The sequence below is a fragment of the Meles meles genome, chromosome 1 (genome assembly GCF_922984935.1).
Source record: "Meles meles chromosome 1, mMelMel3.1 paternal haplotype, whole genome shotgun sequence".
NCBI lineage: Eukaryota > Metazoa > Chordata > Mammalia > Carnivora > Mustelidae > Meles > Meles meles.
The window spans coordinates 11,363,931-11,390,497 of record NC_060066.1 but is presented as its reverse complement, the minus strand read 5'-3'; the positions used below and the strand labels follow the sequence as shown (position 1 = coordinate 11,390,497).

Genomic DNA, 26,567 nt, shown 5'->3' with positions numbered 1-26,567 from the left:
AGAAAGTTCCTGAGCCTTCTATTTTGTTTAGTTTTATTCTCTTTTGAGTATTTATCCATCAGTGATGCATTTTATTTTCTTTCCGCTGCATGAAAATATATTGCTTATTTAACACAGTGTCTTGTAGGCACCCATGTAGTATCTGATAAATTAAAGAACACACGGACAAAATCTGGATAAGGCCAGTGAGGTTTCCTAAGAGAGGACATCTGAGCAACACCCTAAAGAATGAAGAGTTGGGGGTGCCTGAGTAGCTCAGTCAGTTAAGTGTCTGCCTTCGGCTTAGGTCATGATCCCGGGATCCTGGGTTCCAGCCCCACGTTGGGTTCCCTGTTCAGTGGGGGTCTGCTTGTCCCTCTGCCTCTGCCCCTGGGTGATGAGCAAGTTATTTCACTTCCCTGGACCTCTATTTCCTCTTCTTTTCCCACCACCACTAGGTATACACTTATTAAGATTAAAAGCAACATCCTTAAAGGCAGAAAGGATTTTTTTTAACTGCCTTTCTCCATGCCACTTGGGATGACTCATTCCTCTGATTTTTCAAGGTCATTTTGAATTTGGATTTGTTCTTTCAAAATTTTAGCCAAGCTTCTACAAGAATCTGCTCCAGCCCCAAGGGTGTTATCTGGAAACTCAGAGTGCAAACTCCCATTTCCGCAACAACTGACAAATCCATTAACTAGCAGAGCCCCAAGACAAGATGCCCGCAGAGTTCCACAAGGCTATTACTCAGCATTTAAATGGCACTTGAGCATCACTCCCTTACAGCAGGGGCAGCAATGCCCTCTCACGCAGGCCTCCTAACTGCCAGATAAAATCCACATCACACGGCTTTGCTCATGGCTCTCTGGGCAATGTTCGTGCTTTGAGATCTGCCCCCGAGAAAAGCTAGGAAGAAGACAACCATTCCTCTATTTGTGCCTTCTACAGATGACTGCCCACCATCTGAAGGAGTTGAGCTTTTCGTAAATAGGTGTAATTTAAAAATATGGCCCCAGATTTCATGATTAATTCACCAACTTTCATTAAGCACCTACATGTGATAAAAAGGTTATGTAGGTCTTTAAGTTTGCAGCCTCAGTCCTTCTGAGCTTCAGCTTCTTGGGTTAAAAATATGTGTGGGTGGCTCAGTGGATTAAGCCGCTGCCTTCGGCTCGGGTCATGATCTCAGGGTCCTGGGATCGAGCCCCGCATCGGGCTCTCTGCTCCACAGGGAGCCTGCTTCCTCCTCTCTCTCTGCCTGCTTGTGATCTCTCTCTCCGTCAAATAAATAAATAAAATCTTTAAAAAAAAAAAAATGTGTTAAGTAATTTGAGATTAACTGAAAGTTCACTGGGTCCTTGCCCTGGTAGATGAGGGAGGCTAGGATAGGACCTGACCACCCGACCGCACAGTGTCTCTAGACTGATGCTCTCCAGACTATTTGTGATCAACTACACCTGTTGGTAAAATATTTCAAAGCATACATTTTCAATATTTATTTTTAAAAACATTTATTTATTATTACGTATATGTTATATGCATATTCTACATACTAAGGTACTATTTGAATTAATCAATGCTTCTGACCTCAACTTTAGGACTTCCAAAAATCCTAAAATTAACTGAAAAATACTGCCTTGCAAGTTTTTTAATAATTCAGAGAGGGTCTGTTGTTCTCCAACTGTAAAGGGATCGATGACCCCAGAATATTAAGGATCAGGGAGGAAAGTCAGCTGAATCTAAAGACAAGGCTTCTTGCCCTTGATAGGTGCAGAGTTGAGAGTCCGAGGGTGGGCAAAAGCACACATGTAGAAAAGAGACTGAAATGTGCAAGCAGGCCTCTTTGGTTTTGGTGTCTGGAGAAAGGCATTTTTTTTGTTTGTTTGTTTTGTTTAAGACTCATTTATTTATTTGAGAGAGAGGCAGTGTGAGCAGGGGGAGGAGCAGAGGGAGAAGGATGAGCAGACTCCGCACTGAGCGTGGAACCCCATGTGGGGCTCTGTCTCACGACCCTGAGATCACCACCTGAGCCGAAATCAAGAGTCAGATGCTCAACCAACTGAGCCACCCAAGTGCCCCTGAAAAAGGCACTCTTTATTGGACCCCATGAGCTCCCCTTAGGGTATACACAGTGCCTTGTAGACTACAAAAGAATCTTTGTCTCATTTCATAACCACTATTTCATCAATAGAAAAGGTAGGGATCATCTTCTCTTTCTCATAGAGAAGAAAACGGAGGTCTAGAGAAATGAAAGGACTTCCTAAGGAACACTCAGCTTCTCTTAACCAGAGCAGAAATCACATCCCTGTGCTGTGACCTGGGAGCCAGTGCTCCTATAGAAGGCCTCCCTGGCTCCTCCCTGTGCAGGCAGCATACAACACCCCCAAACACTGCAGCAATACAGGCGTCTCTACCGCAGGGCTCCTGGAAAAGGCATCACCCCGAGTGTGGGCAAGTAAGAGAACAAGGACGGCAGAGCATACAAATGTGCCCGGTACCACCTAGGAACACCATGTATGTGTGATTCAGAATCCACACAATGAAAAGGAGTTTAAGAACGAAATGTGGCTGATCAGCATTTTCTTCTTTCCTCTGAATTTTCTAATGCAACCATGTTAATACAAACTATACTTTTACAATGAGAAAAACAAACAGAAAATGCCATTAAAAACAACAACAACAAAAAAACCAGCCCAAGTGTTCCAGAGTGCAAGACCCCTGAAATCCTCCATAAAGATAAAGGAGAAGTTCGATGCATTATTGGAGACACGGAAGATCCGAGAACACCCTGTTGTTGTGCACGCAGGTGACAAACTGGCCACGCAAGTCATCCTCCATCAACCTCCCAATCACTCTGTCTTAAGGCACTGATTATTTATGAAAAACACTTCACAATCAATAACAACTTGCTTGATTTCCATACCTAAGCAGGGCGTCAGAAAAATCAATAAATAGTTATCTTCCTGGCTAAAGAGTCGGCTGGAAAGTACTTCCAGTCCTAGAGGTAGACACTTTAAAATTCACGTCCACATCCAAACCACAGATGGAATCCAACACATGCACGACCGCTTTGTTATCCCAGAGCATGGCTGCCTTAAGATGGGGCCTTCTTTGAAAAGAGCTGTGGTGGGTTTGCCTCACAAGGGAGACTCCACATGGTCAGGGGAGCATGTGTGAGAGAGAGGCAGAATTTAAGCAAACTGAAGGAGAATACCATACACGAAATAAAATGGGAGACCCTGGTATTCCTCCAGACTCGTCGTTACAGTTTAACTGCAACGTCATCATACAGGGAAGCACAACCCCAGTCTGAGACATAAACCATCCAAGAACGTGGCCAAAATGTGCCTTGGACTAAGAGGCAGAAAGATAGAGGCTGGCCACAGAATCTTGGCTGTAACTGTCAGGGAGGGTCTGCTCAAGGCAGAAAGGTGGTCCATAAAGAAAACTAGATGGTCACTAAACTGAATCTTTATGGAAACAGTACAAAGGATTAGTTGGGAAGGACCAAAAACCACATGGTATCACACAGCTATGCCTTTAATTTGTGAGATTCAGTGAATTTGGAAGAACAAGGCAAAGAGAGCAAAAACAATGTAAACAGCCTTGTGCCCTCCCATCCCGCTCAATGATGAGAGAGCAGTCTGGGAGCAGGAGGGATGGCCCTTTCCTTACCTGTTCACAGAGGGAGCTTCCCCCTGAGCTAAGGGTAACTGCCTCAAAGACTGTGTGTGTAGGGTGTGGTGTGTGTTTTAAATACCACGTTCCTAAAGGAATGACAATACTGTGTAAAAACACCAAATCAGTTATCATTTCAAGTGTACTTCATTAGTCATACAAGATTTTCAAGGTTTATTTTGACTCCATGGGTTGCTTCCTATATGTGGAGACTTCATTTTTTATCATTTTAAAGATTTATTTATTCTAGAGAGACAGAGAGAGCGAGCATGTCTAAGTGTGGAGGGAGGGGCAGAGGGAGAAAGAGAATCTCAAGCAGACTCCCCACTGAGCTGAGAGCCCAAAGATTTTTTTGTTTTGTTTTATTTTTTACTTTTTAAGACTTTATTTATCTATTTGAAGGAGAGAGAGACAGTGAAAGAAGGAACACAGCCCAGGGGAAAGGGAGAAGTAGGTTCCTTGCTCAGCCTCAATGTGGGGCTCGATCCCAGCACCCTGGGATCCTGACCTGAGCCAAAGGCAGATGCTTAAACAACGGAACCACCCAGGCACCCCTGTCTTTTTTTTTTTTTTTTTTTCTTTTTAAGGAGGCTCCATGCCCATTGTGGAGCCCAAGATGGGTCTTGAATTTACAACTTGGAGGTCAAGACCTGACCTGAGCTGAAGAGTTGGATGCTTAACCGAGCCACCCAGGTGCCGTTCCCATATGTGCAGACTTTAAAAGTTCCTTCAAAGTATGACTATAAGGTAAATACACTTAGTTTACAATAACCCAATAAGTTCAAGAATGCAAAGGATCACTGCTTATCCTACGGTTTAATCACCCACACACCTCTCCTATACTTTGTAAATAGTTTTAACTGAATCAACTAAGTATCTGTTTTCTGTATTCAGGTATTTGTGACCCAAAACCTGAGCTGAAGACATACCTCTAAGTTACTTTAATATACTGTCATACATTGTAAGTCCAACTATGCCAAAATACCTCTCTGTGAGTCAAGAGTGTTTTGTCAATCCCTTATATCTTAATAAATAAATTACTCATACATAATTTTTATAATTAAAGATCGGCAGTTGATAATTTACACAGTGACTTGTACCAAACTAATGTTCCTGTTTATAACAAATATGAATGATGGACAAAACACAAAAAACAATCACTCAGAAGCCACTAGAGAGCAAACAAAAGCAAGCAGAAACAGGAGGAGATACCACTGTTCAAGGAAGAGAACCATCTCAGAGAAGACCATATTTAACTGGCTTTTCTCCTAAGGGCAAACTTCGGTCCAAGCTGGGCAAGAACAGAGCTCAAGCAGAAGGTGGCATTTTACTCAGCTGAGGCATCAGAGGTCAGAGTCTGGGACTGCTTCAGCAGCTGGAAACTGAGAGGGAAAATCCTAGATAGGAAGAAGTCACAGAAAAGGAAACCCTCAATTCCAGTCCTTGGCTGGCCGGAACAGCAAAGACTTCAAGAAGCCCAGCAGAAAGCAACATGTAAAGAGTTAAGCAGATCCCAGCTACTTCCCAATGCGGAGAAGAGTCTGGAATTCAAATCCCACAGTTAGCAGGGCTTGGTAAACACTCTGGGCTGAAAGCCGAGATGGACTGCGCTGTAGGACTAAGGGCTATATCCTGGGACTACGAGCAAAACTAAAATAAACTTACCCTAAGATCAAGATGATGGTCATCACCAGAAATCTGACCACATACTAGAATAAAACACCACACACTTCACAGGAAAACAAAAGAATCCAGAGTCTATGTCATACAATTCAAATGTCTACCATGCAGACAGAAATGACTAGACATGCAAAGAAACAAAAATGTAGTCAAAAACCAAAAGAGAAGAACCCAATCAAAAGAAACAGAAGCAGAGACAACCTAGATGTTGGACTTCAAAATAAATATTACAAATATGTTCAGGTATCTACAAGAAAAGATGCATAAAATGGGTGAAGAGATGAAGAACTTCAGGAAAAACAGAAGTTTTGAAAAAAGACCAACTGGAAATTCAAGAACTAAAAGAATACAGTACCTGAAATAAAAATTAACTGGATAAGACCATCAGCAGACTGGATTCTGAGGAAGAAATGAGCAGGAGACTTGGAAACAGGAAAGCAGAAATTATCCAAATGGAAACACAAGGAGTTTAAAGATTAAAAATAAAATCCCAATGGCCTGGGGGAGAATATCAAGCAGTCTGACATAAATGCAACTCGAATCCAAGAGAGAAAAAGAAGGAAGAATGTAAGAATAAATAATTTGAAGACATACTGGCTAAAATTTTTCCAGTGTTGAGTGATTTTTGCACCTAGCTATGATTATACTTAATACCATTGATGATTACTATATCCCAGCATCATATTCAATATTTTAAGGATACTCTTCCCAACTTTCACAACAAGGCAGAGTGGGGGTAAGAAGCACCGTACAGACATCTGTGTGGCGGTGGGTTGAAGATGTCCAACTAGGTTTGTTCTGAATCTCCCTCAATCTCCGAAAGCTTCGAGTTGAGCGAGATGAAGCACTCATCACTGACACGATAGTCAGGTGCCTACGCTACCTGTGTGAGGCTTTGCAACCGTCCCATGAGGCTGAAACTATTTTTCCATCTGCAGAAATGAAGAAACAACGGCTCAAAGTATTCTCCGACAAAGTGCTCCCAGCCACCAGCGCCGGGCTAAGACAGTATTCGATCCCAAATCTGTGTGACCTATTCCACGATATCCACACGTCCACAGCTAAGGCTGCGGGGGGCGGGGGGGGGGGGCGGCGCACTGTAGTCTCTGTCAGAGAATACATGGTTTGCGGGCTTCACTGTTCGTTCATAAATTATGCCAGTTACAGAGCACCTGCTAACAGGAATGAGGGTGGAGAAACAGTGTGTGGTTAGTCCCTGCCGCTCCGATTTGTGTGTATGTATGTATGTATGTTTATTTATAAGGCTTTATTTGCTTATTTGAGAGGGAGAGAGAGCACATAGGAGTTAGGGGGAGGGGCAAAGGGAGAGGGACAAGCAGACTCCTCACTGAGCAGGGAGCCCGACACAGGTCTGGATCCCAGGATCTGGGGGACCAAGACCTGAGCCAAAGGCTGGCACTTAGCCAGCTAAGCGCCTGAGCCAGCCAGGTGCTCCATCAGGTTTGTATTTAAAGCAAGAAAGCTACTCCTCTTTGTAACAGACCCATCTAGCACCTTCCTGCTATAGAACTGCAGCTTGTCTTACTTGTCTGTCTCCCTGCACAGGTGAGGCACCCCAAGGCACTGAGCCCACAAATTCTGCCTTTCTCTAAGTCCTCTGTGCCCCATCCTGGGTCGGCAGTCACTCTCCTCTGACGGTTACTAATCTGACAATTCTGCCTCAGCAACCTTAAGATCACAGAGACCTATGTCTCAAACCTTGTAGCTACTTACTAGCAGTGTAAATAATTTAAACCAGTTTCAATTTAAACTTAATAGCTGTGTAAGTGACTTAAACTCTGAAAGTGGGGATAATACCGTCTTCCATACAAGACCGCTGAGACAATTAGGTGATGTGGTAAATGTATATAATACATAGTAGGCACATAGTAGGCACCCCACAAGGGTCAGTGGTAATTTATCATCTCTAAAAAGTTTTTAAAGATTTTATTTATTTGACACACAGAGAGAGAAAGCACAGCAGGGGTAGCATCAGGCAGAGGGTGAGGCAGAAGCAGGCTCCCTGCTGAGCAGAGGGCCTGATGTGGGGCTTGCTTCCAAGATCCTGAGATCATAACCTGAGCTGAAGGCAGATGCTTCACCTACCGAGCCACCCAGGTGCCCCATGTAATTCATTATTTCTACAAATTATGGACTATTAAGGTAGAGGACGTGTTTTAATATTTACCTTAAACCGAGTATTTCTGCTCTTCATCTTGAGGCTTTAAGAGAAACCCAAGGTAGTGGTTGTGGAATGAGCACTCCCAATTTTATTAATGACTTAATTTTGGGGGACACCTGGGTGGCTCAGTCAGTTATGCCTGCCTTCAGCTCAGATCATGATCCCAGAACCCTGGGATCAAGCCCCACATCAGGTATCTGGCTCCTTGCTCAGCGGGGTGCCTGCTTCTCTCTCTGCCTGCTGCTCCTTCCCTACTCCCCACTCATGCTCTCTCTCTCCCTGACAATAAAAAAATAAATAAAAATAAATAAAAATCTTTAAAAAAGTGACTTAATTTCTCATGAAGAATGCTCCTATGAGTGCATACATCATAAAAAAATCAACTCATTTTAAAGCTGAGAGCCCTCATTCCAGGCCAGCAAGATCTGTGCACTGCCGGCCCCCGCTTCCCCGGCCCTGCCAACACCCAGACAGCCTCTGATTTTAAGTAACAGAATATTTCAGCCAATGGCTTGAATATGAAAACTGGAACTTCTTAAACAGCCCAGAATTCTAAGATTACTCTAGAAAGACACTTCAATTTTCTAAATGCAGTTTTAAAAATTCCTCTTATTTTATCCCTTCACAATTTGAGGAGTAATATTCTCCTGGATAAGTATACTTCCTTTTAGAAAAAACTTCCTTCCTTGACGATTCTGAAGGAACTCATTATTTCAATTTGTTTTCACCTCCTAAGGAGTAATGATGGAACCACGAGAATGCAAAATGTCTTGCAGGCCCCAGTAATTTGTTTAGACTTTGCTTAAATCACTACCACCACTAAAAGGTATTTACCATTTCAATCTAAAGCCGTCTACTTCTGAGGGCTTAAAATTATTTCTTCACTAACAAGTTTACTTTAATTCAAAATTTTTTTCAAAAATCAGATCATAATCTACAAACTTGGAAAACAGCAAAAACACAGACCAGGTGCTCTTTGTATATACCTTTTGACATTTTATGCTTCCACATCTTTCTATTAAAATTCTAGGAAGCTTTTTCTCCCCACTGAATACTACAGGATTAAAAATGCCATTACATGATACAATGGTAAGACACCAAACTTAATTTATCAATTTTGGTCACAATTCACCTCCTACTATACCTTTAAATTTGACAAAATGTTAACTAAAAGAGCTAAAATGAACTTACTTGGATATAAAACCATTCACTTTCCTACCACTGATGAATTTAGCACCTTACCTTGAAAATCTTAGATTTCGTCACACACTTTGGGCTATTTCTTAAAATAGATAAATTAACAAAATGAAAATCTGGGGCGAACATCACACATTAATTTTGCTTTAGAAAACACAAATGTTCTTCTAAAAGTACTCGCTCCATAATTCTAAACCAAAAGGGGGAAGGCAAAGGGAAACTGCTTTTTTCTGTGAAAAGTTATGGACTGTTTACGACAATCGCGTGCTATTTTGGAAATAAGACTTCCATATCATATGCTTGCAATCAAATTACATACCACTGTCAGTTTTTTTTTATTCACTAAAATTAAAGGATTTAAAGAGTCCCAACTTTGAGACTAACAATGTTATGTATTTCTAGGGGCACCATGTGTTACTAATAAGCTAAAATGTATTCCAAATAGATTTTGGCATGAATTTTAAGGAAGCCACTATTTAATAATAAAATCCACATTGGATTTGTGGAAATAAAAATTATCATAGGAAAAGACCTAGTAGCAGGAATATTCTTGGTCTTTACTCCCAAGGAAAAGTTTATATGGATGTAATAATATATCTGTTCAAAAAGATTAACAAATGCAAGTCGACTAAATCATTGGCAGAACAACAAATCTGGTGCACCCATGCTTACTAGGAAATACATGCCTCTTTCATTTTATAAAAGTATGGTATGCTTCACTTTGCTTTTTTAACAGCACTGACAAGCAGTGAGCTCCTCTTTCTCTAGAGACTTCCACTGAGCCTGGGATCTGCATGCACACGTCCGTGTATGCAAGGGCAGAAATCTTATGAATCGCTTGTCTATTGCTCTGAGCCAAGGTCCTGTACAAAGCTCAAGGCGGCAAGTCATCAGGGCTACAGGCAACTGAAGGTATGACTGGGGCTGGCAGTCACTTCAGTCATGTTTCATGGTCTCCTCTCAAAGAGGGTGGCTGGCTTCCTCCAGAAGAAGTGATGGAGGGGTGAAGAGACCCAGGTGGAAGTGATCTCTTTTATGAACTGGCCTTGGAAATCTCATGGTTTCACTTCCATCACATTCTGTTCATAAGAGGAAGGTGCTAAGTCTGGCAACATTCTAGGAGGAGAGAATTAGGTCCTGTCTTTGGAAAGAAAAAAGTGTCAAAGATTGCAACGTATTTTAAAATCTCTAGTGTTCAAGAAACTACTGGCTATTTTAAACATACATTAGGGAACAGAGAAGTGGGGGAGGGGAGGAAGGAGGGACACACACACTGAGGCAAACTTTCTAAATGACAATATACTTCACAGATTAGCAACATCAACACTTCAAAACTTAGAAACAACACAGGAAGGCTGAATAGCTTGGGAAATTTTCCCTTGATCCAAGCAGTTCACAGAATTCAGTTTCGTTTCTGAATGTCCTCATATGTGACACAGGGGCATAAGAGAAAGAGACAAATTCCCCAAGCCATTTTCAAACTAAAGGGCTTCTGGGGAGATAACTTGTCTTTCCAATAAAATTTTTTATTATTATACTGTGTTCCAATTCATACTGATAAAGCTTATGTGTAATCCTAATAAGTACATTGTAAAACCAAGGCTCTCCACCATTCTCAACCATCTTTCAAATCATCTGGTAGGGAGCGCCTGGGTGGCTCAATGGGTTAAGTTTGCCTTCGGCTCAGGTCATGATTCTAGGGTCCTGGGATGGAGCCCCACCTCAGGTTCCTCGCTTAGTGGGGACTCTGTTTTTCTGCCCCCACTCACTGGTGTGCACTTATTCACTCGCTCTCAAATAAATACAATGTTCAGATCATCTGGTGGGGTAGGTGGTGGTGGCAGTAGGCTGGCTGGCCATCTCAAACCAGAAATACAGAGATCCTTCTTAGAACTTTACAGTTTATCAGGTGGGTTTCGTGTCACTTAAGCACTGTGAGAAAACAAGAAAATTATGAAAACACAGTGGGAAACAGATACCAGGGTTCAGCCTCTGTGGCTTTTCTGGATGAGGCCAAAAGCCCTTGGACGGGAATAACCCAGATTCCACTGAGCATGTATCATGGAAAGATCGGCAACACCACTGTTCTACTCATCTATTTTTTAAGAATTAAATGTCACAGTGCTGCCCACACAAACTATAGTCATTGGTGATGGCGGAAACCCTATCAGGTCCCTGCAGTTAGTGAGGTCTGAGTCCCCACACACCCCACCACCGGCCCTTCCAAGCCATGGGCATGATAACCACTGTGGCCCCTCTCCAGGAACCACCGAAGTCATCCCAGGATTACACTGCTGGGAAGTGACATTGAATCAATTCATTCACGAGCAGTCACGATTAAACACTGAACAGCCATTCACGGAGAGCTTCTCAGGGACCTATCCAGCCGCCACGCAGCTACGCACTGCACATCTGTTGAGCGCCCACTACAGGGCAGGTAGAAGACAGGGAGAGAGTACAAAGCTGGAGCCGAGCTCCATGACCGTTGCAGAAGTTCGCCGGGCTCGTGAAGCTTCAGCCTCACCATCTATAAATTGGGGGTGATGGTGGACCTACCTCAGAGGTCTGCTCCGCTTAGCTTAGTACAGTCAACACCCAACGAACACCACGTCCTCTGAGCGGTGTTCCACTCAGCACCCCTTCACACTGTATCAGATCCCTCTTGGGAAGCTTTGAAGCGTCTAAAGTATAAATCCCTTCTGGGGGGCCACCTGGGTGTCTCAGTTGGTTAAGCAACTACCTTCGGCTCAGGTCATGATCCCAGGGTCCTGGGATTGAGCCCCGTGTCAGGATCCTAACTCAGCAGGTAGCCTGCTTCTTCTCCCTCTTCCTCTGCCTTCTACTCCACCTGCTTGTGCTCTCTCCCTCTCTCTGTCAAATAACAAAACAAAACAAAACAAAAAACCAAAAACCTAACCTAAATCCTTTCTGGTTTGGTGATCTAACAGTCATCTCTCCCACTGAGCTGTAAAATTCATGAAGGCAGAGATTCTGTCTGATTTGTCTAATATACTCAACCCCCAGAATGGTATCATGTTAACAGATGCTCAATAAATACTTGTTGAATTAATAAACTATGGTGACAGATACATAAGATATAAATAGAAAAGACACAGTAACAGCCCTCATCAAATGGGTCATGGGCCAGTGCAGCGTATCACCTGGGGAGTCATTTTATTATAATCCCAATACCTAGGTCTCACTCTAGAAGAACTCTTTGCAGGTGGCCTGAGGGACCCCCTGTGTTCATGTTTTAAGTGTTTTTAGGCGATTCTATTGAAAAGTCAGGGTTGACATTTGCTGGCCTAAGGCCAGAGAGAACAGTCACCAGTTACAATACAATGGGATATACGTTCTCGTACAGCAGCAAAATGATTTCCTGTGATGGCAGAAATGCCCTGGGTCTGTGCTGTCCCTGCCATAGCAGCCAGTCACACATGGCTACTGAGCACTCAAAACGTGAACACTGAGATTGGGGGACCTAGATTTTCCACCTGATTTTATTTTAATTAATATAAATTTTTAAAAAGTCATCATGTGACTAGAAGCTACTCCGTTAGATAGTAGAGACCTAAGGCAAAGCACACAGGAGAAGCCTAACCCAGCTAGGGGTGGGAGCGGTCACTGCTCAGCCAGGTATGCACCCCATCCACCAGGCAAGAACAATCTCATGGAGGAAAAGGCAACCGAACCGCACATGTTCCTTGAACTCACTATCTTTCGCACATGCAGGGACAGCCTCTCTCTCCTGCCGTGCCAGGACAGAGGTGACCAAGGAAGCCCTTTAAAGAACAAGAGGAAGCACATCCCTACCAAGTAGAAGAGGCTTTGCGTGAGCAGCTGAATGACGTGATTGTGGCCACTGCGGGACACAGACAGGATGAGTCTTGAGCAAAGACTCTGAGGGGAGGAAAAGGAATTACGTGGAGCTACGAGCAGGATGAATAAGGCAGCCAGCCACTCACAGCTGCAAATCAGAGGTCTCTGTTCTGTGGCTTATAAGCTGAGAGCCTCAAGCCTAAACCATAACATTATGGAGAACTGACACTCATTCCTAAGGCAGCTAACCGCTCATTAAGCTCTTTAGAAAATGGGGCTGGTCCAGTGCTATTTGCAGAGGACTGAATTAACACAGAGAAGATACCCATGCCACTGATCTAGCTGTCATTCTTTCCATGTGTGAAGCACCTGTCATGTGGCAGGAAGTCTGTTAAGTGGCCTTAAATATTACCTCATTTATCCATATGATACTCTGCAAATTAGATATTATTTTCTCATTTCATGGTGAGGCAATTTAAGATTCACAGAAGTTAAGTAATTTACTTAACTTTAACAAGCAGCAACGAAGTCAGTGATCTACACTGTTTCTTTTCATAAAAGCTGTACTTTATTAAATAGATATATTATTGTTTATTTTAAAAATCCCCATTGTTTTTGTTTTTTTTAAAATTAATTAATTAATTGATTGATTTATTTTAGAGAGAGCGAGATCACAAGTAGGCAGAGAGGCAGGCAGAGAGAGAGGGAGGCAGGCGCCCTGCTGAGCAGAGAGCCCGATGCGGGGCTCAATCCCAGGACCCTGAGATCATGACCTGAGCCGAAGGCAGAGACTTAACCCACTGAGCCACCCAGGCGCCTGTTTTTTATTTTTCCAAAACAAATCTGGATGATCATAATCAATGCTTCAATAAAGCCACTTGTACATAAATTTTATACATACTTTCACTGATGCACAGTATAACTGCATCCACATAAAAAGGTACATCAATCTTACGTGTAGCATTTGATGAATTATCAAAAAACAGACTTAACTATGTAACCATCCCCAAATCAAGAGACAGAAGAGTATCAGCGCCTCAGAAGCTTTCCCTCTTGCCACTTCCTAGTTTTATGTCCCACTCACCTCTCTCCAAATTGCAAATATCCAGAAAGGGACTACCGTATTTTGGGAGCAAATTAAAATGAAGCTAAGGGAGAAGTTATATAATTTAGGCCAAGGCTTAAAACATTCGAAATATTTAAACATTTAAAACATCACTACATAAGTAGGCAATCAATCTTAGTTAGAAGTTAGTACGTTCTTGGATTAAAAGAAACAGGAGAGATATCAAGAACCCATGATACAGAATGGGTTACCAATTAGGCCCAAGGGCTTTGAAGAAGACAAGACAATTAGGTTTCCAGCTTATTGAGACTACTGATTCCCAGCTCTGATAAGGAGGAGAGATCCATAAAGTATCTGAAGCTCGATCTTTTTTCAATGTTCCTTTCAACTCCAAAATTTTATGACAATAACAAGTATGAATATAAATAAAATATAAAATTTATATAAAATATGAATGTATGGCATTTACTGAACTCCCCTGAGGTGATAGGCTCTTTACAGATACTAGTTCATTAACTCCCCTCAGCAACAGTAATACCACAATCTCTGCTATACAGAGAGGATGGAGGTTCAAAAAAGTGAAGTAACCAGCTTAAGGGGCAGGTGAGGGTACAAACCCACACAGGTCCAACTTCAAAGCCTGTGCCCTTTCCATCGGACTCCTGCTGCCATCCCATCTGGGGTTTGTCAGGCTACAGACTACTGCTTTCTCAGACCTTATCTCTGGGTAAGTGAGTTTGTAAGGCGTGCAGCAAGGATAACAAAAGATGTGAGTCAGAGACCTGGAAACTCATTTTACATTTCCAAGCCTCTCTTCTCCTTCCCTGGGGCGACAGAACTTACCGTTTCTTGTGGTTAGCCATTATTTATCTTAACTAGGCTTACTTCTTCCTATCCCCAGAAAACATACTTTTGTTGCCAAGAAGACTACCGTCACCCGATCCCGCTAAAACATTCAGTGACACAGGTTACCAGGCACGCCCTCAGCCACAAGAATAGACTCTGGTTGGCAGGTCCCTCCAGGTCTCAGTTCAACCTCACCCCTTCCCCTCCTCTCTCATTCCCATGCCCAGCACCAATACTGATTTCCAAATGTGTACAGGTAACACGGCAGAGAGAACGATCCTTGTGTGCCTCACCCAGGCCACTGAGTTACAGACAGACCGATTACACAGGAGATGCTGTGCATCTCCTATGTCACTTGTGACAAAATTCCCCGTAGCCCTGCTAAGTTTTTAAATGTATCCTAAAGCCCACTGCAACTCCAGTTCTGTAACTGATTTACTTTGGAAACAGTAATCTGTGAAGACTGAGAAGAAATGGAGAAAAAAGAGAAAAGCTGAATTTCTTTGACCTACTTACTTTTCCTTTTGTACCAAGTCTACTATAAACATAGCATCTTACAGATAACAGAGAAAACAGTAGACATTATATATAATTCATGTTGTCTGCTTGGTAAGTACTTACCTTGACCGGAATTATATATTGCTTTTACAGACTTCTTCACTTTCTGCAAGGCTGTTCTATCTTGGTCTAGAGCCTAAAAGACAAAAACAGTGGGGAAAAGATGTTGGAAAACTTGGCAAATTAAAACTCAACTCATAATGGCATTTATTTTGTTGAATTACCATAGTGGTAGCAAGCGGACATATTTATGAACAGGGAACCATTTCCAAGCCTGGAAGTGCCCAGGATCTGAGGAGTCATGTTTGGGGGTAAATGCAGAGTCATCCCACAAAGCTCACTGTTGGGTGAAGCTGACAACATGGTGGTCAGTCAGTTACCACCCCAAGCTCTGCATGGGAAAGAAAATGCCAGACACTTAAGATAGGGTGAGACTTGCTTCTCTCATTGGGCAAGGGTGGCACCTCAGAAGGGACATAGGCAAGTGTACGTCGTGAATGTCACATGTTCACGAGAACCCTTCTTATCACCTGATGGTCATTTCAGCCAGAAAGAAAACATTTAAAAGCATGTAATAAGAGTGACCTGAAGAGTCTTTTCATCATTAAAAAAAAAAAAAAAAATTATGACATAAGGCCAGGTGTATTTTAAAATTCTGTTTGCTGAAAAAGGACAGCATGGAAAATGCTACCACGATGCTGGTAGTGCTTTTCAATGATTTCTTACGTGAAGAATAAACATCATCTACATCAATCTACTTGCGCTGCAAGTTGGGGGAGGATCTAGGGGGCCGTCACTGCTGATTCTTCACCCAGGGGCTGGATATACAATTGTGCTCTGTTCGTGAAGACCGGGCACTTAGGATATGTACTCTTCTCAGAAAGTGTATTTCAATTCGAAATCAAATTTAAAAAGGGTTGTATTCAATATAGATCTACATATGGCATGCTGACCTAACTTCTTAAAGTAACTTCAAACCCCTTTCTGCTTCCCCGAGGGTCAAAGATCCAGAGACTGGGAAACCCTGGATGGGGTGTCAAGATTTGGGCATAAGCAGGAATAGCAGTAATAAGGAACTTATCGACATAAAATGTAAGACCATTCGTTGTACACCCGCATCCGTGACATCATCTACTCCTCAGACTTTCAGAGGAGACAACTGAAGGCCACTGAGGGTAAGTCCTACCCCTGAAGGTCAAATGCAGAGACCAAAGGATAAATGTGTTGGGAGCAGGCAATGGTCACTCCCTTGTCCTGCAAGATGGTCCTTCCTGCCACTCTAAACCCGTGGCTCAACTGGCTGCTTGTCTTTCCCCCTGTGGACGCCACTGGCTGGCAGGGCAGGGACCTGACCCACGCCTGGCTCAGCCTCCTCACAGGTCTTCTGGCCTTGGGAACAGGGACCGCAAGGTGCAGATCCTTTCTGGGGAGGGTGGCCTGGGGCTCTGTCTCCAGCTATGTGGAACAATCGGGCCGGTAAGAACGACAGCCTCCTCATACAGCACCAGACACAAGCAGTGGCATCGGAGTCCTGCTCTCCAGCTGCACGCAGGGCCCAGGTCCTGCTAACCTTCCTGCAGAGTGAGAACACCTGACAGACAGTACGTTCCTCTCACCCCGAGCCAGCTGAAGTGGGGATTCTATCACTGGCGACACCAGTCCTGAATAACACGAGAACAAAGGCTTCTGGAGCACCGGCTACACCAGCCATAAGCCTCCTAGAGCAGACGTGCCAAGCAGAGGAGACACGTGTGCTTTCAGTGTCTTCTCCCTTTGCACAGCTTCTTTATGAAAACTCCATAAAGCAGCCGCTAGGGAGATGAGATAGACGGTCCAAGAATATTTGTAGAGAGGGAGGAAGAGAGGTAGGGAAAGATTAGTTAAGGTGTCCAAATCAGAGAGTCTGAAGGGGGTAAGGTCACATCTCAGATGAACGTCTAACGGGATCGGAGGTCAAACTGGGTTTTTGGACGGCAAGAGTGACGCGGTCTCCACTGTGCCTGCTGCTGACATGCCACCTCCACACACTTGTCACAGCCACGTCCCACCTGCGCTTCCATTTAACATTTTCCTTTAAACCCATTCACAGCTTCTACATTGTCCATAACTGTTCTACATGGAAGACCAAGATCCTTACCATAAACAGAAGAAACCCTAAAATCACTGTGTATCTCTCACTGTATAAAACGGTCCTCTGGTTCCTGCCTGTGACTGTCTCACAGAACACCTGGCACCGCCCACCACACTTGAGGAAATGATGTCTCCCGAAGCAGCGTCATGGGAGACAGAGTTTGAGTTACTTCAAGGAGTTGAGATCTGTACTTTAGAGAAAAGAGGGAAGAGAACAACATTTTAATAAATGGTAATATGGCACAAAGGGGGCTGAGGTTTACACAGACCGCCTCATGTGATTCTCACAAAAACCCTGTGACAGAAGTACTGTTATTAAATTCATTGTATAGGTGAGGCAAACAGAGGTTTAGAAAGTTCAACTTAGGGCGCCTGGGTGGCTCAGTGGGTTAAGCCTCTGCCTTCAGCTTAGGTCATGATCTCAGGGTCCTGGGATCGAGCCCTGCATCGGGCTCTCTGCTCCGCAGGGAGCATGCTTCCTCCTCTCTCTCTCTGCCTACTTCTGATCTCTCTCTGTCAAATAAATTAAAAATAAAAAAAATTATTAAAGAAAAAAAGAAAGTTCAACTTGGCCAGGACTGCAGAGCAGGACTCTGAACGCAGGTCCTTGACCTCCTCACCGGTACCCAGTTCTGCATTGCACCAGGTCTGTGATGAACTGGATCTAAACATAGAGCCCCATCTTAATGGGGGTGGGGCCCATCCACCTGTTTTCAGAGACAAATCCGAGATGAGAAATTAAAAGCCATTTAGGGTGTTAGGAGCATTCAAGGGAAAGAAAGTAACGCTTAAAATACAGTGCAAATAAGCATTCCTTTAAGAGACGGAATTTAATGGGTTTCTCTTTTGATAAACTGCCTTTGTGGGAAGGACATTTAAAAAACAATCCCAATAATAGCTCCCATTTATTATTTTTATATCCATATCCTTTTTTTTTTTTTTTTCCTGACAAAAACCCCAGGCTTGCCAAGTGACACAAATCCAGGACGAGAAGAGCCAGCCTCTGCTTTCTCAACCGCACGGCTGACCACGGTAGCAGGAATGTGTGCCTGTGATCCCCCCGGAGCTTACCACTGCTCCACTATTTTTGAGAAAGGAAAAAAAAAGACCTGCTTCTGGAAGAAATAACCTATCCATTCAGCTTCGGGGAATGATGACCACATAAAGATGGATCCACTCAAACAGAAATTAATGAGTGGGCTTTAGTGTTCTGCACAGTTAAGAGAGTTAATGGGTCCAAATGAGCAAAGGGATGTGGAAGATTCTAGCCATAACATTTTATGAGACCAGCTATCTCCTTCCCACCCCCTTTTTTTCCCCGCTCGGGAGAAGTCTCAGAATTTATGTTGAATTTTTACCAACTCACCTATAAATTAACACAGTGTAAAGTTCCCATACATACTTTGAAAGGTGATTAATAACATCTGCGTTTGACAGTTAGAGTCACAGTTAGGTATGGGTAACACTTCTCTTTTTCCACTCTAGCGTTTATCTACTGGCACAAAGGAGCCAAGCGAACTGCTCTTCGACAGGCCCCGGTTGAAGAGAAGCAGGGGACGCTGTCGCTCAGTCAGTCGGGGGTCCCCTCCAGAATAACCCACGTCTAAATGTGCTACAGACTGCCAGGCAAGCCTTTCAAATGTCCTATGCATAAAATTATGTAAAGGCTAAGAGAAAAGAGGCATAAAATACGGGCTATGAAAGTATCACATGTTCCAGTGCTAATATAGGGACCTGCATTTCTAAGTACGCATCTGAAGTTGAACTCACAAGAGTGCATGTGTGTGTAAGGGGGGATGAACTAACGAATCAATGCATCCGGGAGAACATGCTGATCTCTAACAACAGAAGAGTACTCTCCCTATCCCCAATTCTGCAAGACAGCAACTTTGCATTCTCTACATAACTAACGAGCAGGGGCTTCAACGTCGAGAAGCACTTCCCACCTGGAACTGGAGATGGAGAGTCTTCACTGTTACTTCACAGTCCTAACAAGTCGGGTCATGTGAATGCGCACGGAAGGCACAGGCTGTTGCCATGCTGAGAGAGACGGAGAGGAGTCATGCCAACAGGGGCCTTACAGGAGAGCAAGCCACCAGAGGGACTCAGAAACATTACAGAAACCGGACAAAAGGATGCAGAATCCCCGAAGAGTCTGCGGCCACTCAAGGTAGGGCATGGAACCTTTTGTACCCCTCCAGGACAGGTGGCATCCCTCGGTCACAGAAGAGCCCAACATTCTCAGAGGTGCACATGGGTCCCGCACTGCTTGCTGCTGGCTCAGGGCATCTGCACTAGCAGATCCCTTTGCCCCAGCACTCTTCCTACGTACTTCTTACACGGCCTCAGACTAAAGGCCCCTTCCTCCAAAGACCTTTCCGCCGTCAACCTGTAGCAGCGCACCGCCTCAGCCCGCCTGGTCACTCTCTGCTGCACGTCAGGCTGGCTCTGCCATGATGCCACCGCGTCCCAAAATGATCCCATTTATGACTCGTTTATTTTTACTGTATTTATCTCACTGCACAAAAGCTCTATGAAGGTAAGGGCCCATGGAGCCTGTTCATGGCTAAATTCCCATTCCCAGTACCCAGCAGATGGTAGCTGCTCAAAAATGCTTATGAAACCACTAATGCCTGAATAAATACTCGCAGGTATTCTCAGGTCCACAAAACAGAGAGGTAAGCAACACAAGACTCGCCTTGAAACTGGCTGAACAAAGTAAGGTTCTGGATGCAGAGAATGTGGAGCTCTGTAAACCTTCCCCTAATGGTTCTGAAGAGCCCAAGTTTAAATGGCTGTATACATGACAGGTCTGAGCAGTCACACCGGTGTGAGAGATAAGACCATAGGTACTGAAAGTAATGGTTTAACAGGAGAGACAGAACTTACACATTCCAGGTTAATGTTCCACCTTAAAATATTCTGGCAACTTTCTTAAAAAACATTTTACTGAAATACTATATACTTATGTTAAATGAGCAACAGAAGCCCTATTGTTATTCAGGAAGATTTTCTATTTCAGAATTACTTCCTACGTCTATGGCACCTTCTTTTCAATATACTCAAGTGGGAAAACTATGTTTATTTTGGGTAAACGTGATCTTTGAAAATAAGCGTTAGTCTTTGGACCTATATCTTATGCGTATATTTAGAAAGCAAACAGTGGCTGTCAATAAAACAGCAGCACAGAATTTCTCAGAGATGTGCCGAGGTGGACAGCCATCACACCCATCTTCCAGGGAAGCTGAGAGTGGAATGTATTAATGTGCGCCTGGAAGTGGCCAGCACAAAGCCTTGAACCGAGCAGGTGCTCAAGAACAGCTAGCATCAGCCTTGTCCCCCGAGGGTGCTTCTAAGACAGAAATTCCTGAAATATACAGAGTGACAGCAAAACATCTTTGAAACAAGTATTCCTACTAGCAGAGTGATTTCTTCAATGAAAAAAACCTTTTATTTACTTGGAGAAAAGTGGGGGGAGGGAATGTTTCCACTTTACCACTTTTCAGTCGCGTTCAGAGAGGTAATTTGTCTTCTAATACCCAAGAAGCAAATGTTCTCCTTTTGTGTACTTTCCGTAACGGGGAAAGCAAGGGAAGGCTACTTTGGCCTAATTTTGGTTCATACCTGACAGCTCCAGCCTTCAGCTTACTGGGTGATCATGCTACCTTCAGGGAGGAGGGAGGACTTGGGGAGCAAAGTGCTCAGGCTACGGGAGCCAAGTGCTTGGGCTACCGGAGAGGCTGGATGCCTTATTAGCATTGGCATGAGGCCTCTGAGGATGAAACAGAGACAGAAGCTTTCGCACAGGCTCACCGCCAAATCAATATATTCATTATTTATCTGTCGTAAGACCCCCCACACTAGGGTGCGTAAGTGTGTAAGTGTAATGTGGGTCAGGAGTAAGCCCAGAAAGTAATCTGGTGTCATAATGCAGAGCACTGTGAATAAAGGCGCCAGAAGAGAATGACAATGGAAAATAACCGTTAGCTCCAAAAAGAGGACAGACCGGGCAAACCATGCAAGGATCTGCTCTAAGGATCATCCAACTTGGGTTTTTACAGCGTCATGTACTTGCTCATCCAGTGACCGCCTGGCTCAGACTGAACAATACTCTGAGCCACGCACCGGTCAAGTGTGTCCACTGAATACCGCATCTGTCTCTGCTTCCCTGGCCTCATGCCCCCTCCCTCCCTTCCACCTGCCCCACCAAAGCAACAAGGACAGAGGGTGTACTAGTATACATGGGGAGCCCAGCACTGCTTTTAATAAGACCCATGAAGGAAGTTATTCAAAACTATAAATCCTTGCTACCTTGGTTATCCACATTTTGTATCATTTCACTCTTTACCTTGGATTTTCGATGTTTAGGTGCCTGTGTCTCTTCCCCTACTCAACCAACTAAAAGCACTGTAAGGATAATACTGAAATATTTGTTTCTTTCTGTACATAGGATGCTTGGTTAGAATTTCCTGAATTGAATGAAAGACACAAAGACACACACACACACGAGGAAGGATGAAAGAAGTCCCTGTTCTTATAATAAAATCCAGGACCCTGCAAGGCCAGCCCCACTGCCCTCAGACTTCTGTTCCCACACTCTCTACTACTCATGTCTAGGCCACACCTGTGATCTTGCTGAACCCACCAAGCTTGTTCCCACCTCCGAGCTTTGACAACTACTAAAATTGTGCTCCACAAGCTCTTCCCCAGATCTGAAGGGGCCGGGCCTGTTCCTTCTCTCTCTCTCGTTTTTCTTTCAGTGTCCACCTCAAATGCTAGTAGCAAAGCCCCAATTAACTGGAGGGCTGACTGTACAAGGGACCGAGAATCCCCCCGTGGGACAGCCGTACCACACCAGCAGTTGGGATGAGATTCAGCGAGGAAGCAACAGCACACAGCATCTGCAAACGGGGACGGTGGCCGCAGCATATACGAAAGGAAGAGGTAAAGATGTTAGCCTTTGTTAGTTTCAAGATTAATATGAGTTGAATGAGGCTACTACGCAAGGGGAAATGATCAACTTAAAATAAAATTCGATTTGCATAACTTAGCCAAGAAATGGAAAGTTGACATGTCGTCCACAAATAGAGGTTTTAATCTGTTCATAGGTATTGTTTTAGGTTATGAAAGGTGTCCTTAAGATTCAGAGCCTCTGATATTCATACAGATTTTAATCAGAAACATTAATGTCCTCTACTGCCTCTATGGCTGAAGTGTGACATGGGGTGGGCTTTGGCCCATAGATGCTAAAGATCCCTATGCTGTCAGTGACTAAGGATTTGGCCCCACTTGGTAAGTTATTTCATAGCTCAGGTCTGCATCAAACATTCAATGTTGGCAATATTCACTGACTGATTCTAAGGATCTATTCCCTGCAGGGAAATACCACCGACCTATTAACTTTCCAATCCAAAGAGAAGGTACTGCATAAACCTGTAACTCACAGAAGTCCACTTTCCGGGGTGTGCATAGATTACCGTTAGGTGTGTAAACATCTTTAGGGCAGGGGCTAAGCCAGGCCCAGTGGAGGAGCTCCAGAAATATCAATCACAGGAATATGCCTCTATATTAAAAGCATCCAGAATTAAAAATGTATAGAAAAGACCAATACTCACAAGATGCTATTTATTTCTCATGAGCTTTTTATTTTACAAACGTAAGTTTTTATTCTAATCACTCAAAGGAGGTACCATCTTAACTAATGTAAATACGGCAGCATCAGTTTTTGCTTGGGTGATGCATATAGAAGTACTCATTTTCTAACCTCCCCAGGGCACATCCTGTTTTGCAAAAGTCAGTCATGTCTATGAAGTATCGATGAACTCATTATATTTTCTTTGTGAAGGCCAAGGACTTGGATGAAAACCACCAAGTCTGGAAAGGCAACCTTACCGGAGTCCACTCCGCAATGTAGACGGAGGAAGCTGAGCAGGCAGAAGAGCCCGCCTCCCTGCCCCATCCTCCAGGCCCCTCCTCCTCCAGATGGGACAAGCCGACCTAGAGATGGAAACTGTCCTCCGAGAACAGGGAGGGCCTGGTCATTTTCATATTCGGTACTCTCGTTTGGTAAACCACTCTGCCTCCTGCACTGATGTCAGGATCCAGCCATGTGAACAAAGAAAGTGGAACAGATCTCCTTCAAGATCCTTAGGGTTAGACCAGTTGTCTTAAAGAAGTACAGTCATCACATCATTTCATGATGAGACCCTAACCCATCTCCAAGGATAAGCCAAATCTTGCTTTTTCTTCATGAAGCTCCTTCTCTGCCCCTAACACTGAGAGTCCTTGCTGGTCCCACACCACCTGGCACTAGTTACCATCCGGTAACTACCATCTACCTACCAATTGTCAACAGGTCTAGGTGTTTATCAGTGGTCATGGGGCCAGATGTCATCCCAAGGAGAAGTACGACAGGATGGCTACAAGCCCAAGTGCAGAGGCCAGGGAGACCCCACATTCTACACAGGTGTTTCCTTCTTCTCTTCCGTCCCCTCCCTGCCTCAGATTCTTGTATTTGCTCATTCCTGCCTCTGCTGTCCCCCATATTGGTGACAATGATGACAAAATATCATGACCATGTTTTCTACACAATATCTTATTTAATCCTCATAGGAATCTTCAAGGGGGCTTCTATTACCCACACCTTACCAATAAGGAGACTGAAGCTGAGAATGGTCTTGGATCCTGCAGCTGGTCAGAGACAGAGCGGGGTCTGCTGGACCCTAAAGCCTGTACTCAAGTGTCGTGCGCTCCAACCTTCCAATGTGACGCACTGTGGTCTACAGGATGGAGGAAACTTTAAAAAAAATCAGTCAGCGGAGGGGCTTCTAGCTGGCTCATTTGGTGAAGCACATAGCTCATGATCTTGGGGTTGTAGGTTAAAGTCCCCCTCTAGGTACAGAGATTACTTAAAAATAATAAAAAGTCCTTAAAAAAAATCAGCCAGGGACTCAGTAATCGAGCCTCTAAGCAACTTCAAAACCCTTCTCCTTCCCATTCTAGAAGTTCTCTGTGAAGGAGCCAAAGAGGAATTGACTAGCAGTACTTTGCGGGAAAACCCAAGTAGCTCTTGCAGGAAGGGACAGGACAAAAAGCAAAGTGGGAAGAAGGCAACCTGCAGCTGGCTAGGGCTGTGCCACCCCTGCAGGTCAGGTGTGAACTGCCCATCAACCATTTCATGTCAGTCCACCTGCTACATACGGTGCTTGGCATTGTGGGTGTTAGTCAAAACCACACAGTGACTTTCCACTGAACCTCGGGTGTAGCCCAGAAACAGCAGCCTCTACGGACTTCATTAACTAGGACCTACGCACTTGACGCTGGGCATAATTTTCCCGAAAACTGATTGTTGGTGTGTGTACCACACACAGGATTTATATTAATATGGAGATGCACAGGCTTGTGAAAGCTTCCAGGTACACTTAAAAATATCAGTGACTTACTGAAAGACACCAGTGAGAGTGACTGGTAGAAAAATCTTTTGAAAAGAAAAAAATTGGTTCCTTGGGGTCAGGAAAGAAAACAAGAATCTGAGGGATAGCTTCCCTACCTGGTATTTTTAATCCGGCTCTGGCCCACAGAAAAGTCACTAGGGTATGCAGGCCATGCTGAGGAATGTGAGGGGAATGAACAGGAACCCCTACAGACCATGTCCACCCACCCACAACTACCTGCTCCTGCTACATGCCAAGGACCATCTAGATAAAGGGATAGCTGGCAAAAACGAGACCCTTCTCTTCTTTAAAGCGGATGACAGAAAAGAACTGAGTGTACAGCAACACTTCCGAAGAGATATGCTTGGTGTTTAGAAGCCCCAGTGAGACCAGGTGGCCAAAACCACACAGAGGATAAGGATTTGGGCAGCATTCAGACCATACAGGAAGGAAAAGTCGAGGCATGGAGTTTGGTTTTTCTTCTGAAAGCAATAGTTAGTTAAAGACAGAGTCCCTGGGGGTTTAGAACAAGGAGGTGACTAGTCCTGCCCTTCAGAAAAACGACTCCGGCTGTTGTACTGGGAAGGGAAGGTAAAGAAGCAAGGCTGGAAAGGGAAGAGCCAACAGGCTGGGTATTTCACTAACATAAATTCTCTTAAGTCCTTCTGTTGTGACTCAATTCACTTCCTCCTCTAGGACCACACCCCAAACTTAAGGCTTCCTCCAGAAATACTTACTCCTTCCTGTTTCACACCTGCTCAGCACCTCAGGATGCTAGACTCTAGGTTGCATCCCTCCTGCCTAATCTTTTATATCCAGCAAGCTGGGGAATCCCACCAGTTCCACCTGGGCAGCAGTTCTTGAACCCAACCCCAAGGCTCCTTCCTTACAGCTGGATGTGGTCATGCCCCAGCGAGATCCCTTAATGGCCTCTGAGCGATCCCTCCCCCCGGCCCCGCTGGATGCCAGAGTAGCCTTTCTAAAATAGAAATGTGATGGTGTCACTCTCGCCTGAGAACCTAAAATAAAGCACAAACCCGCGCACAATGCCTTTTTCCACCTTACACCACACTACAGCCTCGGACTCCCTTTGTCTTCAGCTCACTTTATAATTCCTAGCCCTTCAAATTAACGGTGCTCGAATTTTGGGTCTCTATTCCAATTCCAGTGATGCCAGTTCTCTCCTTTCTCAATAATACTCTGTCTTTCGTCTTCTTGACAATCGTGCATACTCACACTCAACCTTAAGACTGGGTTTTACCACCTCTTCTGTGAACCCCTACCCTCTTCCTGCTGAGACACTCTCTTCAGCCCCTAGTGCTACGAAAGCACTTATCATAAGGACTTTTTTCTTATACTTCTATCACCAACAAATGGTAGCTGTTAAACTTTTAAGATACTACACATGCATTTATTTTCATTCCCCCACTGTAGGCCAGCTTCCTGACCCCATCCCAGCGCTGCATGTGCCTGGGAGACTTCAATGTTCATAGTGGGCAGAGAGAATCCCCTGCAGGACCCTGGGCACCAGACATCTAACTCGGACTCTGCTCATCGGACCTCTCAGGCTCGCAGCTTCCAGATGAGTAAATCTAGAAAAATAGTCCACACATATCTCTTCTGGCTCTGACTGTCTGAAAGTCAAACATTTTCAAGTCCTAGGACCATTACTATTCAACTCTCTAAGCTTGTTAGATTTTAAGTGAAAGATGGCTTAATTTTTTTAAAAAAGATTTTATTTATTTATTTGAGAGAGAAAGAGCACAAGTAGGGGGAGCAGCAGGCAGAGGGAGAGGGAGAAGCAGGCTCCTCCCAAGCAGAGAGCCCGACGTGGGGCTTGATCCCAGGACCCCGGAATCATGACCTGAGCCAAAGGCAGAGGTTTAACTGACTGAGAGATGGCTTAATTTTTTAAAAAGTTAACTCCATCAACAGTGAATGGTTTCAGGGAAGGACCACAGAGTTAAGATTTCTATGTGTTTAAGATAAACCACAG

General features: G+C 44.1%; 1 protein-coding gene across 5 annotated transcripts in view; it reads right to left on the bottom strand.

Annotated features, from left to right (window-relative positions):
* ASAP1 (ArfGAP with SH3 domain, ankyrin repeat and PH domain 1) overlaps positions 1-26,567 on the bottom strand; it is a 352,276-nt gene that overhangs the window by 141,190 nt on the left and 184,519 nt on the right. For all 5 annotated transcript variants that reach the window (XM_046008073.1, XM_046008083.1, XM_046008053.1 and 2 more), the window contains one exon: positions 15,072-15,144. In XM_046008073.1, the coding sequence (XP_045864029.1) occupies positions 15,072-15,144 (73 nt within the window). The remainder of the gene's footprint in view (positions 1-15,071; positions 15,145-26,567) is intronic.